The sequence below is a fragment of the Saimiri boliviensis genome, chromosome 6 (genome assembly GCF_048565385.1).
Source record: "Saimiri boliviensis isolate mSaiBol1 chromosome 6, mSaiBol1.pri, whole genome shotgun sequence".
Taxonomy (NCBI): Eukaryota; Metazoa; Chordata; class Mammalia; order Primates; family Cebidae; genus Saimiri; species Saimiri boliviensis.
In genome coordinates this window covers 119,483,291-119,509,762 of record NC_133454.1, presented here as the reverse complement: position 1 = coordinate 119,509,762, position 26,472 = coordinate 119,483,291, and the positions used below count along the sequence as shown (strand labels likewise).

Genomic DNA, 26,472 nt, shown 5'->3' with positions numbered 1-26,472 from the left:
ATAAAATGTTTTGATTAATTGTTTATGTGTTAATCTATGTCCTGTCCCATAAAAGTTTAACCTACAAGAGAGGAAGGATATTATCTCTCTTACTCACCACTATTATCTTGTATATATAAGATATTATCTGTCTTACCACTATTTTCTTATATGCTTAAAACAATATCTGCCTCATTATAGATATTTTATAAATATCTGCCAAATAAAATGATAAATTGATATATATAATACATATCTATGTACATATATACATTTCTTTATATTAATTAAAACTTTTGAGGCTCCATATGTACCAGAGTCCTGGTATTTCTACCTTTGTTATACCAAGTAATTCTCACAGGTCTATGGGCAAGACAATATTACTACTACTTTCCTGAAAAGAAATATGAGGAACAGAGAAATTCTGTGGCATGTTCATAGCTACATAGGTAGTAAACAACAAAGACAGGACAGCAAGATGAAAACCCAGGGTTGTCTGATTAGAAAACCCACATTATTTACCACAATACTGTATTTTTGACATCAATACTTAGTATCTTTTCATCATATTGCATCAGAAAAGGAAGTAGGTAGCACATGAAAGTATTGCTTCTAATTGTATTTATTTTTGCTCTGCAATGAAAAATGTATTTAAAAATACCATATGTTGCACATTTCCATATATGGCACAGGATACAAATTCAGTTAAGATATAAGTCTGCCCAGTAGAAGGTGGGAGAAGGGGAAAAAAGAAGAAGATATAGAAAATATAAGATGAATCTGATCCTTAATATGATTTTTACTTCATCTGTGCTTTTACTCAAATGATAGCTTGTGCAGATGCAAGGACAGACTGTGCTATTTCAAGATGCTGTATATGGGGGGAGGAAGAGAAGGCCAAGCATCTCTACTTCCTGAAGGAAAAAGCACTTTGGTCCCCATAGGTGGGCGAAAAAAAGAAGTTAAATAAATGAGAGGAATATTATACAGGGGAGCAGAAGTATGTGTTTTGCATGGAGGCCTCATTTTAGCAATACCTTTTTTACTCTTCTGCTTCCAAATCTTATTTGCCAATGTAATGCCTTTATAGAAAGATCTTATAATGAATGAAAAACTTTCAAGTGCTGTTGTCTCATTAAATGCATTATTTATTTATTTAACTTCTAGTACTCGATAAAAAGCCAGGGAAATGAGTTGTTGAGTTCCAGGGGAAAAATGAGAACATAATTTTGAATTTATTATCTCTCTCTATACACACACAGAGTTTATAATTGGATTACATATAATAATGATATCAATATGTCTATCAGTATCAGAGTTGGATTCTGGTATATTCTCATGTGGGTTTCCTGTGTTACAGTCAGCATAGATTTTCTGGAACATTTTTCTGTTGCTCTTTTGGTGGCATCAAACCTCATTAAGTGGAGCAGGAGATGCTGTTCCTGCCATGTGAGAATTTGGTGGCAGAATTAACACAACCTGTGAAATCAATCAGAATGCCATTGGTGAGTCACCCAAGTAATCTCAGAGTACCCCTTTCCTGCTCACATAAATTCATCATTACCAGAGTTTACTCTTTTCTTCTCTGATTCATTCTCAAGATCAAGCATGTGGGGCTTCTCAGTCATCCTCTAGATCAGGCCAGATTTAGGGCATAACATTCAGTGATAGCTCTTGACCTGAGCTGCTGATGACCACTTTCCCGGTCTTGCAAGTGGATCAATCTTATGTGTGGATGGTGGTGCCCAATATGTTGAGTAAACCAAGGTGTCATGAAAAATATGGGGCTCTTCTTCCAAACCAGATTGTTCATGCTGATGACCTCAACATACCCAAATCATGATTTACTGGTTATGAATAAAGCATTTGCAAAAAAAAAAAAAAAAAAAAAAAAAAAACCACACTGGCCCAGAATAGCTGGGATCATCACAAAACTCAGAATAAGTTCTGGTTGTTCTTCCACAAACTCGGTTTGACATAGGGTTGGCAGAAGCACCAGGAAGAGATAAAGTGCTAGTCATCATATGCCTCCAAACCACTGCTTTTCTGAATTCACACCAGGAGATCAGGAAACAACATTCCCCAGCTCCTATGCTAAGAGCTGAAGGGAATACAGGCTTAAATATTATGACATGAAAGTTACTAAAGAGTTTGCCTCCATGTCCAAATGTTTTACTTAATGAAAACAGAAAGCTTTACTCAAGGAAATTACAGAATTATTGGTAATTGCTGAGAATCTCTCAATCTTGTGTTTTGCAATGCAAAACCCCACTACTAGAGTTAATGTGCTATAGACAATTTCTACTCTGTGAGGAAAGGCTGTAGGGAAGTGGGATGTGGTGTTGCCTTGGGAATCTCAAAAGAAGGCAGAGAGGTACAAAATGATGGAGAAGGGGAACAGAAGAACCATCTCATCACACTATGATCATTTTATTGTTTGGCTGTCGGTTTTGTCTGCCTGTGGGCCTTTGGGTAATGAAGCTAATGGGAAGCTGTTGGGGTTTATTATCCATTTCCTCATTCTGCCATCCTGAACCCTTGGAGGATATCCCTCCCTGTTCTTCCTAGAGCCTCTTTCTTGGTCTCTTCTCTCCTTCTATTCCCCACTTTCCTCTCTCTGTGTGACATTCTTTGGGCTTAGCTGCCAGGATCATCTAATGCAGGTCTTGGGGTAAGAGAGTGAGCAGGTGTGCACAGACTGATAGAGAAGTCTGAGATCCTGACATTTCTTCCCTATTCCAGGAAAACTTGTAATAGGATAATGGAATAAAATAAAATACTTTTGGGGGGCTTTTTCATTGTGAATTATTTTTGTATCTGGATTCAGAGGTTATGCCCTTTAATGGAGAAAGGAAAGGGAAAAAGAGCTCTTATGTAGCTATTGTGGTAGGCAGAGTTCTAAGGTGACACTCACTGACCCCTGATGATTCCCTCCCCTCCAGTGTGAATGGAACCTATGTATAAGATGGGATACAAGTCCTGTGTGTAGGTACTGACTACCTGACTTTCAGTTTATCAAAGAAGGGATTATTCTGAATAGACCTCACCTGTTCATGTGAACCCTTTATGAGAGGATTAAAGCATTAGCAACTGAATTTCCTGCTGGTCTTAGAGAAAATGTACATTGTCCTGAGTTCTCCAACTGAGAGGAAATGAATTCCGCCACATTAGCACAGAAGAGAATTAGAAGCTTCAGACAAGGCCACAGACCCAGCCAACTTCCTGATGACAGCCTTGTAAGATCCTGAGCTGAGGACCCACTTCAGCTGGGTCCAGACTCTTGACCCTTGGAAACTGAGAGATAATGAATGTGTGCTGTGTTAAGACTCTAAGTTTGTGTAATTGATTATTCAGCAATAGAAAACTAATACAGACATCTTCAAATGAAGGCCAATACTCACCCCACCGGGGTTACAACACATCGCTTTACATCCAAAGGCAGAGAGGGACACAGCAATGCAGAATTCTAGCACACTTAAGAGGAGCACTAAGCCATCCATACCCTAGGAGAAAACTCATACCAAAGAAATGTGAGAAATGGAGATGACAGGTGAAAACATTTACTAGTAACCACAATGTCACAAGAGGAAAAGCCCTGGCTGGGAGTCAGGAAACCTGCCTCCCAACTTCAGCCATACCCTTGACCGATTCTTGATCTGCTGAAGTAATTTCTCATTTTTTTCACTGACAAAATAATCACAGACATTTATTCCCTAGTTCAGTACTTCCAAGTGCTATTGTGCATAAGAAAGATGAAAGTGCTTTAAAAAATCAGAAAGGCAGTATAAAGACAATTATCATCTTAGTCCTTTTGAGTACTAGAAATTCATATCATTGACAAAATATTTTTATTCCATAATTTAGTGCTTGTAAGCAGAGTAATGGTACCCCAGGGAGATCTGCTAATCCTAATCTAATCCTCAGGTTCTGAGGTTTAGAATGCAGACCTCCCTGGGGGACCATTGTTCTTTTTGCATAGCAAAAAGCATTAAATTTGCAGATGAAATTAAGATTGCTTATTAGCTAGAATGGGAGAATTTTTCGGGATTATTCAAGTGGGTTCAAAGTAATGACAGAATCTTTTTAAGTGGAAGCAAGAGGCAGAATAGAGTTCAAGAGAGATTTGAAGATGCTGCCTTGCTTGATTTGAAGGTAGAGGATGTGATGATAAACCAAGAAACATAGGCAGCCTACAGAAGCCAGAAAAGGCAATAAAACTTACCATCGCCTAATCTTCGGAAAGGAGTGCAGCCTTGCCAGTACCCTGATTTTAGCCTAGTGAGCTCCGTTTTGATCTTCTGACCTCCAGAAATATAACCAAACTGTGTTGTCTTGAGACACTAAATTCATAGTAATTTGTTATAGTAACAATAAGAAGCTAACACAACAGTGAACACCAAGTAGGTCAGTCTTTATTCCGTCTCCCAAGAGCACTGATTTAGGTCTAGTCCTCAGCTAAGAAAGATGGTCAAAATTTGGAGAACATTGGGCAGTACACTGATTTCTATTAATTTTACCCTGGATTGACACAGGGATTATCTGGTTTAAAAATTCTCTTTTTCTCTCCATAGTTAGGGATAGTCTCTCTGTTGTGGAAGAGCCAATAGACCAAGAACTCGGGATATGAGTGATGCAGACTTAAGACCTTGAGAATATGTGCATTCATTGCTGATTTATTTCCTGGTACCTTCAACAGACGTAGTGGCCTCTCGGTTTCAAACACTGTTGTAGGCACAGAAGATAGAGCAGCAAACAAAACAGGCAATTCTCCTGTCTTCATAGATTTAACATCTAGAAGGGTAGACTAGAAGATGGCAAGCTTTCTGTGAAGGCCAGATGGTGTACATTTTAAGTTTTGCAGACTCTAAAGTGTCTCTCACACATAATCAAACCTGCTGTTATCACACAAAAGCAGCACTACACAGTATGTAAACAGATGGGCTTCTTTATATTTCAATTAAACTTTATGAAACTTTATTTACAAAAACAGATATAGGGCTGGGCCTCCAAAAAAAGTTCCATATCATGTAGAGTCTCTTGTTTAAAATTTTTAAAAATAATTTCAAGATAGCAACAGCAGAGCATTAGATCAAGCACAGGGCTCTTTCAACTGTGAAGACCTGAGTAACTGCACAGGTCCCATGCTCAGGAAATCAGCCCTACGAAGCCAGCCAATTCCAGATTTCGTCTCTATCATTGTGCCCTTAAAATATACAAATGAAGAGATCTTCAGAAACTAAAAGTAAAGTATTCTTCAGGATAACTGTAGCAAATAAGAGGGGAATTAGAAACAAGAAGTTGTAGAATCAAATCTTGCTTTTGCCAATTTCCGAGTGACCTTGGAAGAATTTGTCAAATTCTCTGAATAAGATTTTCTTATTTTGAGTGAGTGGCAAGAAATAAAACTGCTTACTATAAAGAACTCTAGGAATCTCAAGGGAAGTGAATTAGTTTAGCAAAGACACCTCAGGGGGTGATTTTGGCGTGACTATATAGCCCACAAAACTATGTAGAATTAGCTAGGAATGAAGTAAACAGAGTGCAATTGATTCTGCTTAGTAAGTTAGGAACAACGTTGAGTTTCCATGTTTACATGAGGGAAGGACACAGTGAGGAATAGAACTAAGCAGCAAAGTGAAAGGCTGAAAGTCCATATACAGGAAAAGTAACAGAAAATTTGCTGGTGTTGAAAACGACCAATAGGATTTTCCTTCCCCCTTTTCTCCCTCTCTTATTCCCTCTCTTTCGCCCTCCCTCTCTTTCTCCTTCCCTCCCTTCCTCCCTTCCTCCCTCCCTTTTTCCCTTTCTCTCTCTCTTTCTTTCTTTTTGACAGAGTCTCTCTCTGTTGCCCAGGCTGGAGTGCAATGACGCGATCTCAGCTCACTGCAACCTCTGCCTCCCGGGTTCAAGTGATTCTCCTGCCTTAACCTCCTGAGTAGCTGGGTTAAAGGTGTGCACCACCATGCCAAGCTAATTTTTGTATTTTTAGTGGAGACAGTTTTCACCATGTTAACCAGGATGGTCCTGAACTCCTGACATCGGGCAGTCGGCCTGCCTTGGCCTCCCAAAGTGCTGGTATTACAGACATGAGCCACCATGCCTGGCGACACCTTTTAATAATAGTGATTTATTTGTGCATTTTAGTCTGCTGTTACGTGCTGCAAGAACTCTTCCTCCTCACACCTACCCAATGACCTAAAATGTCAGGAAGTTTTATTACCTACAAAATATTGTATAAGTGGTATTTTCAGAATAAAGCAATTAGGATAGCATTGAGATAAGAACAATGGGTATAAAAAGTAGTAAAATTCAGAATGAAGGTTGAGAATTTTCCAGGAGCTAGATGTTGAGGATAAAAATGATTAACCTTGCAAGAACACCCAAAGATACTTAAAAGGGTACTGAGTTACTCCCCACTTGTAAAATACTGTTCAAGACAATTTTGCTTCATTACTAGAGAATGGGGACTGACATCTGGGCCCCGTTTTTAGTGAGGATAATAGTACATACTGAATCAATGTTTTAAAATTTAAATTGAAAAATTTATATAAAATAGCCAGCACAGTAACTAGTAATGAGTAGGTATTCTGTAACTGTAAGCTTTCTTCCCATTGTGCCTCATTGTATATAGAAGAAGAATAAAGACATGGATGAGACACCTACCTAACTCTTAAATAAAACATTATTCTATTTCTCAATCACTCCAATGTCATTCAGCAATTAGGGATCAATTATTGTTGTTGCCAGAGCCAGCACTCCCCAAACTTGCTCCTACGATGATATCCCATGAAAAGAGGCAGCACTAACCATCAAAATGGACACAGTCCCGTGACAATCATTTGACTCATCATAGTAGTAACAGTAAGGGTGATGGAATGAATAAATATCCAAGCTAAATGCGTTGATTAAGATCCCTGACACAGCCAATACAGAGCTGGTGATATTCACTCCCAGACTACCTCGAACCTAGAAAGGAATGAAAATCAATTAAACAACCAACAGCATCCTCAGATATATCTCCGTGAATCACTTTACACCCACTATTTATTTCTTACTGCCGTCTATCTTTATCTTGATTGTTTCCACAGTCTTCTAACTTATCTCCTTAGAGTGGTTTCAACTCTAATCTCTTGCCAAAATATAAATACGATCCCATTATTCCCCAGCTTAAATTCTTCAGATGATTCCTATGGGTACATGAGATGACCTCCAGATCTCTTCAGCAGTGTTTCCAACGTCTTTCGCACATTAGCGGGACCGCCTGATTTCTTATCTTTTTTCTAAATGCTGTTTGCCTGTCATGCCTCTCTATCTTTTGTATATTATCTCTCTCAGCAGTGTATTGTTTTCTGTACATTCTCTTCTCACAGGTAAAGGTTAGGAGGCTTTCAATAAGAGCTAAAATTGCACAGCAAAGTGTGAGGAGCCTAGTGTGGCTGCAGCTGGAAGAGACACGAGGCCAGATTTGGAAAACCCATGTTTATTATGCTCCAGAGTTTGATATTTATCTTTTGAACAAACTAAACTCAAATATAAACTTGAACTAGAAAAAAACATTTATTGAGATATGGGCTTTTGCATTTTATTGACTTTATGAAAGGTATCTTGGCATGAGAGTTACATTTTAAATTTGCTTCTTCTTATGCAATAACCTATTGTGAATTTCTTTTATTGAAAACTCAAATACAGTTGGAATCTACATTTTAATCAATCAGTCAGTAAATATTATGCCACACCAATGCTTGGTGTCACTGTCATGGGCCGACTCTCATGCTGCAGGGTTTTGCTAAGTAGTCCCACTTAATAGTTCTTCTCAATAATTCTCTGTATCTAAAAACAGATTCCCTCAGCAAGGGCAAGATTCCCTTCCTTGCCAAAATATCCAGTCTTAATGGCAGTAATTATATTACTAGCCTGATTGCAATTTTTGAAAGAATCGCTTCTGATTTTTTACAAACAAAGAAACAAAACCTGCTTTATACCCTAGCAGAATACATTTTTTTTATTAATCTTTCCTTTTTTTTGATACGAAAAAAAGAAAATATTACTCACCAGGCCTTTTGTAGTTCTAATTCCTGCTGCAACTGACAAGGATCCTGAAATAATAAACTAAGAAATGATAGAAAAACTGAAGGTAAAAAACTTTAAACAAGTATTGGAACTCATAACTTACTTTGAAATTAGATAGATAGGTTAAATCAGACCAATATTCTCAGGAAAAAAAAACACAAAAGTTTGCACATTATTTTCTCTTTTCCTAGAAAGAACAGGGAAATTATACCAGATAAATCCATGGGAGAATATATCAAGCTTTTCAAATAACACCTAACTGAAATGATATTAAAACTGTCTGAGGGCACTAAAAGATAGTTTCCAAACTCCTGATACAAAGTAATTCCTACATGGTACCAAAAGCGATGATGATACTTAAATGAAAAGTACTCTAAAATTATTCTCAGTCGGGCGCGGTGGCTCAAGCCTGTAATCCCAGCACTTTGGGAGGCCGAGGCGAGTGGATCACGAGGTCAAGAGATTGAGACCATCCTGGTCAACATGGGGAAACCCCGTCTCTAATAAAAATACAAAAAATTAGCTGGGCATGTTGGTGCATGCCTGTAATCCCAGCTACTCAGGAGGCCGAGGCAGGAGAATTGCTTGAACCTGGGAGGTGGAGGTTGCGGTGAGCCGAGATCGTGCCATTGCACTCCAGCCTGGGTAACAAGAGCGAAACTCCGTCTCAAAAAAAAAAAAAAAAAATTATTCTCATTTAGAATATTTTTTAAAGTTATAAGTAAAACAGTAGCAAAAATAAAAAATAAATTCACAATTAGATGATGACTAGAATACACTAGTTCATTTAATTCCAGCAGTAGGGCAATTATTTTTCATCTAACTAAAACAGCTAGTCAAGTTGGTTGGCCCCTCTACCTTAAAATATTCAATTCTTTTTTATTTGATTTTCAAATTTGATTTCAGATGATTCAAAAATTACACCTTCATATAAAAAATATTCAACTAACAAAAAAGCTCAATACATTTATTTAACTAACTTCCAAATACCCAGACATAGTGATGATTCATATTATCTAAATAGCTACTAGAATAAAAACACTAAAGGGAATCACCCATCATATAATATAAAATACATCATGAACATTTGGGATGCTCCTTCAACTCTACAAACATTTTTAATATTGAAATATTCTAATTTATGCAATTAAAGAATTTAAGAAAAAAATACATGCTAATTGCTATTCATGTTTGCAGTGTTGATAGGATAGGACATTTAATACAATTCAACATTATTGGCAATTTCAACATTACTGGTAAAATATAAAGAATTATACTTTCTGTAACATGATAGAAATCTGTTTCAATCTAGAAGTCTTTATTGTGTTCAATGATAAAAGAAAAGTAGGACCATTTCATTAAAGTTAAAATCAAGATAAAGTTAAAGACTATTATATAATAAATACTATTTGGGTAAATTAACCAAAATCATTATATAAAAAAAATAGTTGAAACAAATGGTTACAACTATTCTTATTAAAGTATGAACAATGTATATTGCAAACATCCAAAAATATGAACTAAAAAGTTCCATAAACTATTTTAAAAATTCAGTAAGTCACCTTGGAAAAACATTTTATACAGAAATTATTTACACATATTGTAAGTGTATATTTATGTTTGTGTATTTGAGAATAAGACTGAATAAGAGGACTTTATTCACCACAGGAAAAAATATGTATACAGTATCTCAGAGGAAAACATTTAACAAGGAATGTGCAACATACAGGAATAGAACTCAATAGAACTGAAGAGTCCAAAAACAAGAGAAACTTGTGAGTGGTTCTTGGTATTGATACTTACACTGTATGAGGGAGAAAAAGGAGGCACTTTACAGATGAGGTTTGGAAAGAAAGGTTGAAAGAATAATGGAAGGTGGCCGCAGAAAAGGTTTCACTAATTAAGTAAAGGCTCATTTAATGCAATGCCTACTAGAGTCTGCTGATGTCTCAGTGGAAAATGGCTCCCGCAGTTCCTGGTAATCTACTGAACATGTGTAGAAGATTTGCACCACATAAGCTGGTTTTCAATGTAATCTTGGAAATGGAAATAAAAGCAGAAAACTAGGTGGTTAGATGCATGTAATTCTGAAAATACGCTGGCACTATTTGAACCTTCATTTCTGTGCCAAATAGTTGTGATCTTGGGCAAGTTACTTAACCTCTCTTCATCCATAAAATAGTGATAATGAATAATCAGAAGTTTGTGGTAATTGTTTGAAGTGAAATTGTACATATAAAGCACTTAGTAGAGTGCCATATGATAGTAAGAGGTATTATTGGCATTAGTAATTTGGGATATATAAAGTATTGAGCAACTTTCCTGAAGTATCTGTTCTTCCAATCTCGCACTTCTGATGCAAACAGGTGAAGGGGAGCAAAAAGCAAGCTCTATTATAAAACTCTAAAATATCTCATTCTCACTTTCAGAAATAAATGGAAACCCTGTAATGCTAAAATAGACTCCCCGATTCTAACATAAATCCAACTTATAAATTTTATTTTTCTCTCATCAGTGGATAAAACTTGGTATTTTATTCTGTATGTTACTCTCAATTTGCATAAAAACTGTCTTGTGTTTTCTCTTGTAAGAAGGTCTTAACATTTAAATTCCAATTCTAATTTTAATTTAATATTAATAATAGTTTTAATTAATTTAATATTAATTATAATAATTATAGTTATTTTATTGAACTTATGAAACAAAATGTATCAAATACAACTTCATTTTCTAAGGTAACAATTTCCTGAGTTTCATTAGTCAGTAGATTAAATGTTAAAAACTGCTTGTGTGCCAGCCACATCTCCTCTTTCTCCTGCTCACTGAACCATCATTTCTTTCAGTTTCTCATGAGCTAAAAGGTAGGGTAGTATCCTCCCAGTTACAGAGGTAAATCTTGATTAGTACAAGCCAATAATGGCAAGTTCATTATTTTTACTGATAGTTGATTTGGGAATATGTTTATAAAATATTTACCAAAAGTGGAATGTGTCAACCATCTCCCTCTGATATGGTCTGCTAGCAGTCCTGTATGAAATCCTTATGCCATTGAATGAAGCAGTCCTAGAAGTGACAAGCCACTAATCTTGTTGTGAAATAATCAGTGCTTTCAATGTTTAAGCCATTCTGGTTTGGGTCTTTGGCAATGTGCTGCTGTAATATATCTAACTGACATATATAAATATTTAATCTACCCAGCTTTAATATAATACTATATTATTATTACTACTTTAAATATGATAAAATTGAATAAAAAATGGTTAGACACCACTCTCAAATTTACAGAATTATAAGATACAGTTAGACTAGGATTCCAAAGATGAGGGTATTGACAATTACTTTATGTTATCTTCAATTATATCTAAATATACTCTACTTACCATCACTGACCCCCAAATTGTGTACCCAATGTACACAGTAATCGGGTGAGGTCCATAAGCGTTAAATGCAATACACATCATTGTTATTCCCATGCTAAGGCTCATCAGAGCAATCAGAATCTGCACAACCTAGAAATGATGAAGAAAGTAAAAACTGATTATCCACCACAAAAATGATGCTTCCACCACCAGAGGTAATATCAATATTACCTCTCAGGATGTCTACCATTACCAATCATTTCAAGGTTAAAAGAGTATGCCAAAACCAGCCCAGAGGTGCTTTTCTGATACCTATGATGCTGCTTCTACCACAGTTCACTCAGAGAAGTGGCCTAGGAATCAGAAAGCAATTATTGTGGCAAGGGGAAGTAACCTGAAGAAAGGAGAATATATACAGGGGAAGAAAAAAAGAAGAGCAAATATATTTTCTTAAGGTCTAGGGTATGAGGACATGAGAATGAGTACACAGGGAACTAAAAATAGCAGAGTAGGAGTATCATTAACCCACGGCATTCAAAGCTTCAAAAACATTTAAACAACTTATCACGATTTGTGGGATGTAGTGAAAGCAATGCTTAGAGGAAAAGTTACAGCACTGAATGAGTATATTAGAAAATAATGATCTGAGTCCATGTGTTCTCATTGTTCAACACCCGCCTATGAGTGAGAATATACGGTGTTTGATGGGGGGGTGGGGAGGTGGGAAGAGATAGCATGGGGAGAAATGACAGATACAGGTGAGGGGACGGAAGGCAGCAAACCACACTGCCATGTGTGTACCTAAGCAACTATCTTGCATGTTCATCACATGTACCCCAAAACCTAAAATGCAATAAAAAATAAATAAATAAATAAATAAATAATAAAAAAAAATGATCTGAAATCAATCACCTGAGAGTCTACCTTAAGAAGCTAGAAAGAGAAGAGCAAATTAAACTCCAAGTAGGCAGAAGAAAAACTAGAATAGAAATTAGAGCAGAAAGCATGAAATCGAATGAACAGACAAAATCAATAAAATCCAAAACAGTTTTTAAAAATATATGTATAAATGAAATAAAGAAGCCTCTAGCCAGGCTAAGAAAAAGAGAGGACACAAACTACTAATATAAATGAAAGAAGGAACATCACTACAATTCCCATAGAAATTAAAATGATAATAAAATAATGCTATGAACAATTCTATGCCCACAGTTTGATAGCCTTGATAAAATGGGTAACTCCTTAAAGACAGTTTGTCAAAACTCACACAAGAAGAAGTAGACATTCTGAATATGCCTATAATTGTTAAATAAATTGAATCAATAATTAATAAATTTCCAAAACAGAAAGCATCAGACCTAGAAGGGCTCAGTGGTGAATTCTACCAAACACTTAAGAAAGAAATTATACCAATTATAATTATACCAATTATACCAATTATAACAGAAAATAGAAACAGAGGAAATACCCCCTAACTCATTCTATGGAGCTAGCACTATCATCTACCAAAAACCACGAAAAAACATTACAAGAAAAGAAAACTACAGATCAACATCTCTGATGAACAAAGCTATAAAAATCATCTACAAATATTTGCAAATGAAATCTAACAATGTATTTTAATTTATGTACCATGACTACATGGGATTTATCCCAGGTATGCAAAGCTGACTAAACATTCAAAAATTGATTAATGCAATTCATCACATCAACAGGCTAAAGAAGAAAAATCACATGATTATATTAACAGATGCAGAAAAACTATTGAACAAAATCCAATGCCTGTTTATTATAAAAACTTTTGAAAAACTATTAATAGAGGAGACCTTCTTCTGTTTGATAAAGAATATTTATTAAAAACCTACGGCTAGCCGGGCACGGTGGCTCACGCCTGTAATCCCAGCACTTTGGGAGGCTGAGGTGGGTGGATCACGAGGTTAAGAGATTGAGACCATCCTGGTCAACATGGTGAAACCCCGTCTCTACTAAAAATACAAAAAATTAGCTGGGCATGGTGGCACGTGCCTGTAATCCCAGCTACTCAGGAGGCTGAGGCAGGAGAATTGCCTGAAACCAGGAGGCGGAGGTTGTGGTGAGCCGAGATCGCACCATTGCACTCCAGCCTGGGTAACAAGAGTGAAACTCCGTCTCAAAAAAAAAAAAAAAAAAAAAAAAAAAAAAAAAAAAAAACCTACGGCTAACTTCATAGTTGGTGGAGAATCCTGGAACTAACAAACAATTATATTAGGTTTGTAGGATACAAGGTTAATACACAAGTGTCAATTACTTTATTATGTACTTATAATCCAGAAGTAAAATTTGAAATTAAAAGCATAATACCATTTAAATTAGCACCCCTAAAAGTGAAATATTTAGGTATTGGTATTTGGTATTTGTTAGGTATCAGTCTAAAAAAAATGTACAAAATCTATAAGAAACTACTAGTTTTGATAAAATAAATTAAACAACTAAATAAAGGGAGAGATATTCCATGTCCATGGATAGGAAGACAAAATATTGTCACCATGTCAGTTCTTCCCAACTTGATTAGTAGATTTAATGCAATCTCCATTAAAATCTCAGCAAGTTATTTTGTGTATATTGATAAACTGACTGAAAAATTTATAGGGAAAGGGAAAAGACTTAGAATAGCAAACACAATATTGAAGAAGAATAAGGATTTGTAGGACCAACACTACCCAGTTTTAGGACATACTATAAAGTAATAGTAATCAGGACTGTGCAGTATTAGCAAAGAAATAGACAAACAGATCAATGGAATAGAATAGAAAGCCTAGAGATGGTCACATAAATATAGTCAAGTGATCCTTGGTAGTGAACTAAGGTAATACAATAAGAAAAAAAAAGAGTCTTTTTAAAAATAGCACTAGGCCAGGCGCATTGGCACATGCCTGTAATCCCAGCACTTTGGGAGACCGAGGCGGGTGGATCACCTGAGGTCAGGAGTTCATGACCAACCTAACTAACATAGTGAAACCGGTCTCTACTAAGTACAAATATATAAAAAGAAAAGCTTGGCATGGTAATACAAATAACTTGGCATGGTGACGCATACCTGTATTCTGAGCTACTTGGGAGGCTGAGACAAAAGAATCACTTGTACCTGAGAGGCGGAGGTTGCAGTGAGCTGAGATCAGGCCATTGCACTTTAGCCAGGGCAACAAGAGTGGGACTTCATCTCAAAAAAAAAAAAAAAGTACTTAAAAAATTTGATATCCATAAGTAAAAAATAAAACTTAGACACATACCTTATATCCTTCATAAAAATTAACTCAAAATTAATACAGACACAAACGTTAAACTAAAAACTATAAGGTGCACTAAAATCTCAGAAATTACCACTAGAAAACCTATCCATGTAACAAAAAACCTGTACCCCAAAACCATTGAAATTTAAAATTTTTTAAATAAAAGAAAATGTAGTGCTGGTGATAGGTTATGAAAAAAACATGCTTGTATACTGTTTTGGGGTGACGAATTAGTAATGCCTCCTTGCACCAAAATTAAAATACACATACTCTTCCATCCAGCACCTCCAATTAGAGGTATCTACCTGACAGACATGCTCATATGTGCACATAAAGACACTTACTCACACCACAGCATGACTTGTAATAGTAAGAAATTAGGAGACAAACTAAATTTCCAGTAGAAAGGAAATGGTTGAATCTTTTGTAGAAGGATAATATAGATGGCTAGGATTCTAAACAAACTCTTCTACTATAACAACTAAAATGCTAGAAAAAAAAAATACTGAAAACTAAGAAACACTAAGGAAAGATACAAATGGAGGTGGGAATCCAGGCTGGAAAGCAGAGAGCAGAAGTCGGCTCTCACTCTGAGGGCATCTGCCAAACCTAGAACACTTGTATTTCGTTCTGACAGTCTGAGGAATGCCAAGATCTGCCAAGAGTGGGCAGACTAATAGAAGATGTTCATCCCATAAAGCTAAGGCCCCAAAGGGCTATATTCTCAAAAGGAGGAAAAGAACCTGTAAGTTATACCCACAAGCTGTTCCTCACACTAATTTATTGCCAAGATTCACAGTCTGAGGTGGTCTTTAAAAATTATCACCCAGGCCGGGTGCGGTGGCTCACACCTGTAATCCCAGCACTTTGGGAGTCCAAAGTGGGTGGATCATGAGCTCAAGAGATCGAGATCATCCTGGCCAACATAGTCAAACCTCAACTCTACTAAAACTACAAAAATTAGCTGGGTGTGGTGGCACACACCCATAGTCCCAGCTACTCAGGAGGCTGAGGCAAGATAATCACTTGAACCCAAGAGGCGTGGGTTGCAGTGAGCCAAGACTGCACCACTGAATTCCAACCTGGCGACAGAGTGAGACTGGATCTCAAAAAAAAAAAAATTATTAACCATCATTCCATGTATACATATTTCAAAATGACATGCTGTACATGGTAAATATAGGCATTTTGTTTGTCAATTAAAAATGCATAAATAAAAAATGCATAACTTTTAAAAGGAAAAAAAAACCTAAAAACTATAAAACTCCTAACAGGTAACATAGGCCAAAATCTAGCTGATCTTGAGTTTGGCGATTAATTTGTCAATACAATACCAAAGGCATGACCCATGAATTACAGAATTAATCATCTTAATTTTCATAAAATTAAAAAATTCTGCTCTGCAGAAGAGATCGTCAAGAGATGAAAAGACAAACCACAGACAGGGAGAAGATATCAAAGGATCATTATCCAAAATACACAACAAACTTAAAACTCAACAATAAGAACATAAACATCCTTGTTTAAAACTGTGCCAAAGAATTTAAGAAAACGCCTTACAAAAGAAGATATAGAGATGGTAAAGAAGTGCATGAAACGATGCTCCACATCTTGTATCACAAGAGAAATGCAAATTAAAATGATGAGAGTCCACTAGCACCTATTAGAACAGTAAAAATCCAAAGCACTGACACTACCAATTGCCAGAGATTACGGAAAACAGCAGGAACTGATTCACTGTCAGTTGAAATTCTTCAAAATGACAAAGTCACATGGAAGACAGTATGGCAGTTTCTTACAAAACTAAACATACCCTTACCTACACTATAACAATCATACTTACCCAAATGAGTTGAAAACTTACCTCCACACATAATGTGCACATGGATATTTATAGCAACCTTACTCATAACTGCCAAAGTTTGGAAGCCATCAAGATACCCTTCAGTAGGTGAACGCACAAATGGTGGTACATCTAGACAATGGAATATTATTCCGTACTAAAAATAAATGAGCTACAAGCCATACGAAAACATGGAGGAAATTTAAATGCAGGTTATTAGGTGATGGAACACAATCTAAAAAACCCGCCTATTGTACAATTCCAACTGTATGACTTTCTGTAAAAGGCAAACAAACTATTAAAACAATAAAAGATTGGTGGTTGCCAGAGATTGGTGGGAGGAAAGGATGAATAGGCAGAGCACAGAGAATGTTTAGGGCAGTGAAACTACTTTGTATGATACTATAAAGGTAGATATATATCACTATACCCTTGTTAAAACCCATAGAACACACAACACAGAGAAGGAACCCCATTGTGATTCGTCTATTTTGAGGAATGATGTGTCAGTGGAGACTCATCAATTGGGACAAAGGTACCACTCTGGTGGGGAGGTTGTTAATTAAAAAGCTATGCATGTGTGAGGGTAAGAGGCAGATGGGATACATCTGTACTTTGCTGTCAATTTTTCTTTAAACCTGAAATTGCCCTAAAACATACAGTATATTTTAAAATAAGTATTTATACATTAAAAAATAAACCTAGTATGTGTCAACATAAGTAATATATTTTATGAAAAATAACTATATCCCCCCCCCCAAAAAAAATAAGTAATATGAAAAATGGATCCAAAATATTGTCAATGACATTTTCCCAGTGGTTCGAAGATTGGGCTAGTGATAAACCTATATTTAATATCTTTCACCTGCCCTATTCTGTCATTTTGTAAATCCTTTATTTCTTTTAGGCATGTTCACCTGAGACTCCAAATAGAAATGCTCAGAAAATAGATTTTTTTTTTCATTCTCTGAGCAGTAGGCTAAGAAAAGTTGCCAGAAAGAAATAGTAGCAATATGTATCTGTTTCAGCTATCAGGAAGGCCTGTGAAGAGAGCTGTTTCAGCTATCAGAAAGTCCTGTGAAGGGAGTGTCAGCTAGTAGTGCACAGGCGGCCTTTTCTTTTGCTGCTCTTCCATGCTGAGTTTAAATATAATTATCATGGATGACCCACAACCCTAGAATAGATCTGAAGCCAATATATTTCAAATATAACTCAATGGGAAGCATGTTGTGATAGAATACTATACAGTTTTTCAGATGAAGGGCCTGAAAAGTAAATGATGTTTCGAGGGCTGGCTGTTGTATTCTGAGGCTGGTAGGACAGTGCATTTGGTATTAGGTCTTATGAAATATGAGTTTATACCACCAGTGGTCTTCTCCTAGATTTGCAAGTGACTTACCCCAAGGACTTTGGGTTCCCCCTTCAAAAACTTCTCTTGCAACCCTTTCCACAGATACGAATGTAAGACAGCCACATTTCCCAGCTGGGGCACACCAGGGCCAGCCCCTGGCATGGTCTGTTCCATTCCTTGCATGGTTGTCATGGCAGCAGAAAAGGTGCTACAATAAGAAAGAAATGTGATTTAGGATGAGGTCCTGGAAATTACAAAGGAAAGACATGACACTTTGGGGCCGGTTCCTCCCTAAGGACAAAATCTGGTCTACATTCCCCTCCTATATCATAATAGCTGTTAGAGCCTGGGAAGTGGAATAGGCCACACATTAAGGATCGGGGGAGAGAGGGAGAAGCTACATGTCATATGATATCAAGGTGTTAGAAAGTCCTCAAGAGAGGGAGGTGTTGACAGAAGTGAGGTAAATATGTTGGACCTTTAAAATTAGAGAAATTTCTTTAAGTTCAAATTCCAAATCTGCTCAGATTTGATTTCTATCCCTCTTACCGCCTGGTCCCTTGATTATAACCACTTCCCCAGGAAGGATTACTTTTATAATAGTACTAAGGTATACAAAATCCTCTGTCTTCCAATTTTTGTACAGTATTGTATGGTTCTCCCTTTTCTAATCAGAGCACAATTAAATTCACAGGGCTGAAAATATTACTGAGGTGTTTCATTACCCACTTCCGTAAATTCTTAGGGAAGTGAAGCTTTCTAATGTCCTTCAAGTAATAGTTAATTTTGATACTATTTATGCTCCATTGAAACCCTACAAAAGTCTTAAGTTTGGAGATGTCTGCCCTTTTATTGGTAACATAAATGAAAAAAAAAGTGTTATTGTACTTCAAATTTGCTATGTTGAGAAAAAATTAGGATTTATTTGAAAGAATTATCATCCTGTATTTGTTTTTGATGCATCAATGGAATTATTAGCTATCTAACAATATTAAATTATTAGCTATCTAACAATATTAAATTATTAGCTATCTAACAATAAAACGGATTAAAGTGAGAAGGAGGAGGGTGAATTTCAGAGAAAGGAAAGTTAAAATGAGACAACAGATGCTGGAGGGGATGTGGAGAAACAGGAGCACTTTTACACTGTTGGTGGGAGTGTAGATTAGTTCAACCATTATGGAAGACAGTGTGGCGATTCCTTGGATCTAGAAATAGAAATTGCATTTGACCCAGCAATCCTATTACTGGGTATATACCCAAAGGATTATAACTCGTTCTAGCATAAAGACACATGCACATGTATGTTCATTGTGGCACTGTTTATGACAGCAAAGACCTGGAACCAACCCAAATGCCCATCGATGATAGAGTGGACAAAAGAAATGTGGCATATATACACCATGGAATACTATGCAGCCATAAAAAATGATGAGTTCATGTCCTTTGTAGAGACATGGATGAATCTGGAAACCATCACTCTCAGCAAAACTGACACAAGAACAGAAAACCAAACACCACATGTTTTCACTCATCGGCGGGTGATGAACAATGAGAACACTTGGGCACAGGGAAGGTAACAACACTCACAGGGCTAGGTGGAGGTGGGGAGGGGAGGGGAGAGGAGGGACAATATGGGGAGAGGATGGGGAGGTATAACACCGGGAGAAATGCCTGACATAGGTGACGGGGGCAGGGGCGGGGTTGGAGAAAGCAAACCACCATGGTATGTATGTGCCTATGCAACAATCCCACAGGATGCAGGATGTGCACAGGTATCCTACAGACCAAATGCAATATTTTTTTTCAAAAGACAAATATGTAAAATAAAAAATGTAAATATGACTGAAGTAGTTAAGGCATTAAATATAAGAATGTAACCAAAAAGTTAATCTTCTTATCACTTTTAGAAAAGTTCAGAAAACAACTTGGACAAACAGAATTAGAACTCCATTCTGTTATGAAAGTGGGAAACAGCTAACATTTCTATAAATCAGATAAAATTAGTGTTAAAAACAAAGATTACATGAGGATGAATTTGGGGGAACGTGTAGAGAGAGTATGAAAGAAACAGGACACCATGGCCAGAGATTTCAGAGTATACTTATCAAAGATGAAAGGCTCCCTGAGGTATGCAACATAAATTATTGTTTATAATCCTGAGAATTAAATATGTAAGTAGATAACTATCACTTCACTGGAAAAGTATAGTTCAGAGAATCACCAAAGTCAGCAGTAAAAGAGAAATACACTGAAAAGCCACATGTTTAGAAAGCAATCAGGCTCCAAATAAGTCTTACATTGGATTCTGCAAAGAAGTAAATAGATATCCTTGATACAACCTTCCAAGAAGTCCCACAGATTAGGAGCATCTGTTTGTGTGTGTATGTATATATATATAGAATATGTAAAGAGTATGGATAACTTATTCAAATAAAAATGAAATCAAAACAATGAAAAGTCAAAGATAAAGTTCATAGAGTGAGAGGGCATATTTGCAACATGGTCTCAAACAAATTTCAAATATAATATAATGTTGGCCAAAAATAATTGGCCAATGTGTTAAATAACAAGGAATAGCTGAAAATAGAATTAGTCAACTGGAAGAAAAATTTTAAGAAATCACCAAGAGTTCCATAGAGAAACAAAAAAATGGTCATAATACAAGAGAGTTAAAATATTAGAAGGGTAGAATTAAAAGGTCTAGAATATATCTGATTAGAATTCTAGAGAATGTCACCAAGATTAGCCAACTAGAAATTACTAACCCTCATCACCATCAACATACATACACACATACACATCAAAAAATGAATAAACTATATTCCAACCAAAATAACTGAAGAAGAGCACCAGAAAACAGCAAAGGAGTAGCAGAAATCTTACGGAGCACTGAAACACAGGATGGTTGCATGAAGGGAGAAAGCATATTTCTTACACCACCCCTGCCCCCAATTAGGACCCTGGTTCAGCACGTCCTTCTTCCTGCAGGGAATAGGTAATGAGAGGACTCAGCAGCTCCCATCCCCACCATGGACACCTGCAGTCTTACTACTGGAGACACTCTGAGTCTTCACAGGCTCTGAGCTCTGCTGACAGAGCTACCTGAAGTCCACATGTCTGTCCTATCTCAGAGGAGGTGCCGACACTGCCCTGGCCTCCATGACCTGAGCTGCTACTATGCTGCCCCTTCTTGGAACTGAATCAGTGCTAGAGTGCATTCTGCTTCAGGAGTAGCCACTGCACCCCTCCATCTCTGAGGCTTAACCACCACTATAACGTGCATACCTGGTAGCCATACCTGAGTCAAACTGATGCCATCTACTCTCTACCTTCTGAGGCCGGGCTGCCATGGAACTGCTCCATACCCCAATCTTAGTTGCTGGTGCACCCTGGCCCTCCAAACTCAAGCTGATACTGTGTACCACTCTCTGGGGACACGTAGCTTTGACTGAACTATGTCACCCAAACATCCAGGCAAAATAGCTGCAGTGCCCCCACCTCCCTGGAACTAACTAGTCCCTTGGAGTCCAAGCTTCTGAGAGACCCTGGCTCCCCTTGGGGTCATTTTTGCATTGCTTCAAGAAACCTGAGGACCAAGCCACAGACAGGCCTAGTCATTCCTCAGGACTTGCTGCTGCTACATTCAGCCTTACAGAGCCTGGGATATCACCATGTCCTCCTACCCCAGGATCTAGAGTTACCACTCTACAGCACTCCATCCCCCAGGGTTGGAGTTGCTGCTGTGTCTGATTGGCTCTGAAACCCAAATTTCAACTGTAACTTGCTCCCCAGAGCTGAAGCCTCCAAAGCACCCCTCTTTCCCTGGAGCCATGCTGGTGTTGTACACTGACCCCAGAATCAGTAACTATTCCATCCCTGCCCTGTGGGCTTGAGTTACTGAGGTATGCCTTAGAGTCAGAGCCTCATCGTTGTGGGTGATCTGCATCCAGCCATGTCTTGGTGAGTGAACTTGTGCCACAGTAGTTTTGCAAGACCCTGAGCCCAGGACCCCAGTTCCACAGCCACTATAATACTTGTGCCTAAAATGTACAAGCTGTCAACCTCAATGGCAACCATGTGGTGTTAACTATACATGCTCACAGACTGCAAGAGCTATAGGGGCATGGCTTTCCCCACCTAGTTTCAAAGGATGTCACGGATAGCTCTGGGAGTGGAGCCACTTCAAAGAGCCTCTATCAGGGCAATGCTGAGTGAGAATATGGGGTGAGAGCCAACACTGAGAGTCCCAGTTAGGGATATGCCTAGTGGAGCCATGGGAGTGAGGCTACATTTGAGATCTCAATAGCCTCAAAATTTTTACCCATTCCAGCATCAACTCTAACATTCTAAGTCTACAGTCACATCAGAAGCAGATATGGATGAGACTTGAGATATGATTTATCTGGAGGCAAATGTTTCCAGCTGTGAGACTGTGAAATCAAAACAAGTGATTTGTTTTCAAAATATTATGGTGGGACAGGTACAGAATAGACTCTCTCAGTTCAAAAGAAAGAACTAGGCAAGAAAAAGGCCTAACTGGTTTCAAGTGAGTCCAAAACCCAGCCGAGAAAATAGCATTAAGCTTTAAATCTGGAGAATAATTTCCTTTGACTCCATGTCCTGAATCCTGAGGACACTGACTGGGGACCCTCTGAGGGTCCCCAGACAGCCCTACACCCATATCTTTGCTGGATTCAGTCTGTGCTTCAGCTCTGTTAGGTTGGAGTTGTGTGCTAGTGGTCCTGTAGTTCTGAGATCTCAAAGGTAGCCTCACTCCCACGGCTTATCCCAAGACCGGAGCAGGTTGAAGCAGGAGCCTGCTAGAAATAAAGTCCTCTCCAGCATTTCATTGAGTGGCAGGAAATGTTAGAGGAAGTTTATGTTTTATGCTTCAAGCCAAAAATGAGTAAGTGATAGTAGGAACACCAATAGAAGTATTTAATATGTACTTAGCATTTATTAAATAATATGAACTAGTTTAAATATTTCATATGTGTTATTTCATCATTAAATTCTCCTGAAAGATATACTCTATTATTTACAGGACAGAAATACAGAAACAGAAGGTTAAGTAACTTGAGTAAAGAGTGGCAGAGCCAAAAATTAAATCCAGGTGATGGAATTCCAGAACTCCTTTGCTTAAGAGGATCCACTCTGCTAGTCTGGTGAGTAGAAGATCTCCACATCCTCAAATTTTATTACACGTGGGGAAATTGTCCCTCTCTGGGCTTAACTTAAAATCATTATAATAAAGCCCATAAATTGACAATTTATCTGCTTGTTCCAGAAGAGAGAAGAGGTAATTTTTATTTCAAAGCTTAGAAGACCTAAATAGAAGATATTCAGTCTTCCTCAAAAGTTTTCTTTCAAAAAAGTAAGGTGGTGCAAGGAATAGTAAGTGGAGATTATTTCAGAGCCCTACAAGTAGTCCCTAATCAAGAGTGGCAAGAGTTAAATGTAACAGGAACCCTAAGAAGCTTATGGGACTGCAAATGTCCTTTTTTGGTGGAAGGCCCAGAAATTAACTTAATTGTCCATGTTAAAGATCTGGAAGCTTAAAGTTGGGCATTGTGGTGCCTCACTTTGAGAGGCCAAGGTGGCTCACTTTGAAAGGCCAAGGATCTCTGGAGCCCAGAAGTTTGAGATCAGACTGGGGAACATGGCGAAACCCCATCTTTACACAAAATACAAAAAGAGCTGGGTGTGATGATGGGCGCCTGTAATCCCAGCTACTCAGGAGGCTGAGATGGAGGCTGCAGTAAGCCATGATGACACCTGTATACTCCAGTCTGGACAACACAGTGAGACTCTATTTCAAAATATCTGGTAGTTTGTCACTGATGCCTTCTATTGTCTACCCTCTATGCTCAATCTCATTCTAATCCTACAGAACCATTTTTCAATGTATTTCTGTGTATTTCTTCCATCTTCTCAAGGCAAACCATTATCCTATATTTGTCAGAGTATTCATTATAGCCTCTGAATGTTCCCTGTGTCCATCTGTGGCTTTCAGTAGTCAATCTACCACTGACTTTGTAACCAGAATGATCAAATACAAAAATAATTGTGCCACCCTGCCCTTTAAAAGCCTTCCTTTGCATTTCATCACCCTTAGCATAAAGTTAAAATTTTTAATGTTGAGAAAAACTCTGCTACTTCAGCACAAATCTATTCTCATAGACTTAACTTGAATGTCTCTCCTTTTCATTTTAAAGTCCCAAATATATCTGACTTATTTAAGTTGTTCCAGAAAGTTAATTTTATTTCTATATTGAGACATTTGCATATATTGAACCCATTTGCAGGAATGTTCCACCCCTCTCCATGGCCACCTTGTAAAAACAAAAACAAACCCACCACATCATCTAGTCTTCTCACACACTAACATTGCATGGTCTCTGTCTTCTCTCAGACACTATTCTCCCCCTTCCCCACCATCGCCCACACGTGGATTAATCAACCTATGATGGTAACGAAGGGTTTAAGCAATCTATGTTATTTCCCTTTTGCATCACAGAAGTCAACGTTATTTGTAAAGTAACTGAAGATGATTCTTCTTAGTCCATCTAAATGTGTACTTCATTCTTCTTTAATGTAAAGGAACCTCTGTCTCAATCTCTTAGACACCACCTTCAGACTGAGAATTTAGGAAATGTTGGGCCTATCTTATCAAATACACTGGTGGTTCTTCCTCTGCGTTTAGTGTCTCCGTTAAGACTGTAAACTTCCCAAGGGCAGAGCCATTATATCAAAATAAAACTTATAACTGGCTCCTAAGCTTTTCCATGATTCTTTGGTGACATAGGTCAGGTTCTGGTCATTCGAGGCTGGTGCTTTGTCGCTCTAAGAAACTCTGGCCATAAACTCATATAACTGCTTCCTATTTTTACAACACAGAAATTCAAATCCATGTGTTAGTTATTCATGGCAGATAAAGTCCCCAAGGACAAAAACATGTGTTAACCATCCAGGGCTCGACATCTCTATATTCAAAAAAATTTTTTAAACAGCTGAAAATATTGGATACATATGAGGGACATTTCTTCTGGGTATGAGAAGAATCTGAACCTTGGTTTTGTCACATCACCTGTATGCGTCAGGCTCTTGACAATAATAATGTCTTCTCCCCACCCCCACCAGATAAAGAGGCGGGGGAGACCTAGACCACCCTTCCCTCTTCTGTTGGCTCCAATCTCCTTGTGGATCAGCAGCACCACCAGTCTCTTGTTTTCTCATTTTTATGTCACCACACCCCTCATGGGTCACAGTTGCAAAAAGAGAACATGAGGAGAGTGGAACAAATGGCCTCTTTTTTTTTTTTTTTTTTTAAATCTTGGCAAAGTTATTAAATAGACTAGAAACTCAAAATGAGGCCTGAACCTGGATGGTTTTTGGGAGGATGATGGGGATGCAGAAATGGTGGCACAGAGAGGGAAAAGGCCTGGACTAGGAAACAAGAATTCTGGGTGTTTTTGCTCCCAGCACTTTTATTAACTTATGTGATTCTGGGTCCATTAGTTCCCTTTTCTGGGTTTCATTTACTTCACCTGGGGAAAGATTACAATGGCTATGACTACGTACAAGCTTCTTTCTTATCCCAAGAATGCTAAAAGTCTGCAAGGTGTTTTTCATTAGCAAATTTTCTCATGAGCAGCCTCAGTTTACTGCCTGGGTGCCCCATGAATAGTGCCAAAGACCACTGGAGAACTAGATAAAGCCACAGCCCAATGTACAAGGCTGGGGACCCTGCCGGCACCCTGCTCCATGTACACCAAATTCTGCACGTGGTAGATATTTTCTTAAATCTTAAATTATAAAAATAACCAGTCAGGGACAGAATAAAGACAGTGGAAGAAGGACATTAACAGTAGACGAGGTAATCAGTCAAAAGTTTAAAATACTGCTTTCTGTGTTTTGATATTCTGAGGACTTGGGGAACAAAAGTAAGTAAAACAACCTCATCCAGCCTCCAACTTCAGTGTTTAGGACACTTTTCTAACTCCCATCGACTGTAGCAAGGACTATTCCTCATCCCCCCACCAAATGCACATTTAAAGGTGCACTCAACCCACCTCAATCCTGAATACCAGTTTGTGTCATGGGAAGTGGCCTCATTTTTTTCTCACTCTGCTCCCAGAAATCCTAAACCCAGAAAATAAACCTTCAGCCCAAAAGTCTAGAAAGGCAAGTCCCTGGACCTACCTTTCTTCAGGCCTTCAATATTCACCGTAGGTCTGATGCACGCAGTGCTCTGGGCAAGTTCCACAGAGTTCTTTAGTCTAGACCCAGTGAACTTCCCCTACTCCACACCTCACTCACTTTAAATCTGCATTCCTCTTCTAACGGATGTTTGGAAGCTTAAAGGCTCTGTTGAGAATTTCTGAGAAGCACAACTAGTTCCTCTTTTATATCGGAAGCATTAACTGATTTTGTGTTCCCAATATGGGTGTGGATGTCTATTCGGAAATTTGCTGAAAAAGCAGTGACTGCCTGATATAGTCTTTCCTGTGAAAATAATAGTGCTAATTACTGTGGATATCAGTGGTGGAGGATCTACTGTATGCCAGCCTCTGCTCAAAGGTCATTATATACACAAGC

The 26,472-nt window shown here is 37.8% G+C and overlaps 1 protein-coding gene across 2 annotated transcripts; it reads right to left on the bottom strand.

The window, feature by feature from the left end:
* Positions 1 to 1,181: 1,181 nt before the first annotated feature.
* MS4A4A (membrane spanning 4-domains A4A) lies at positions 1,182 to 26,263 on the bottom strand. Of its 2 annotated transcripts, XM_003920178.4 has the most exons (7): positions 26,077 to 26,263; positions 17,920 to 18,079; positions 11,430 to 11,558; positions 8,032 to 8,088; positions 6,787 to 6,945; positions 3,381 to 3,482; positions 1,182 to 1,458 (listed from the first exon to the last, which is right to left on the bottom strand). In XM_003920178.4, the coding sequence occupies exons 2-7, from the start codon at positions 18,061 to 18,063 to the stop codon at positions 1,387 to 1,389; spliced, it is 663 nt and encodes a 220-aa protein (XP_003920227.3). In that variant the 5' UTR covers positions 18,064 to 18,079; positions 26,077 to 26,263; the 3' UTR covers positions 1,182 to 1,386. The 2 variants fall into 2 exon arrangements, with proteins under 2 accessions (XP_003920227.3, XP_074257641.1); XM_074401540.1 differs by lacking the exon at positions 3,381 to 3,482.
* Positions 26,264 to 26,472: the final 209 nt, after the last annotated feature.

Bases quoted from the DNA above. Each gene is read 5' to 3' on its own strand.
- MS4A4A (XM_003920178.4), bottom strand. From the start codon at position 18,063: ATGACAACCATGCAAGGAATGGAACAGACCATGCCAGGGGCTGGCCCT. The intron at 11,559-17,919 runs GTAAGTCACTTG...CATCATTTCTAG, and splicing joins GGGAACCCAAAGTCCTTGGG to GTTGTGCAGATTCTGATTGC. The intron at 8,089-11,429 runs GTAAGTAGAGTA...ATCATTTCTTAG, and splicing joins CAATTTGGGGGTCAGTGATG to TTTATTATTTCAGGATCCTT.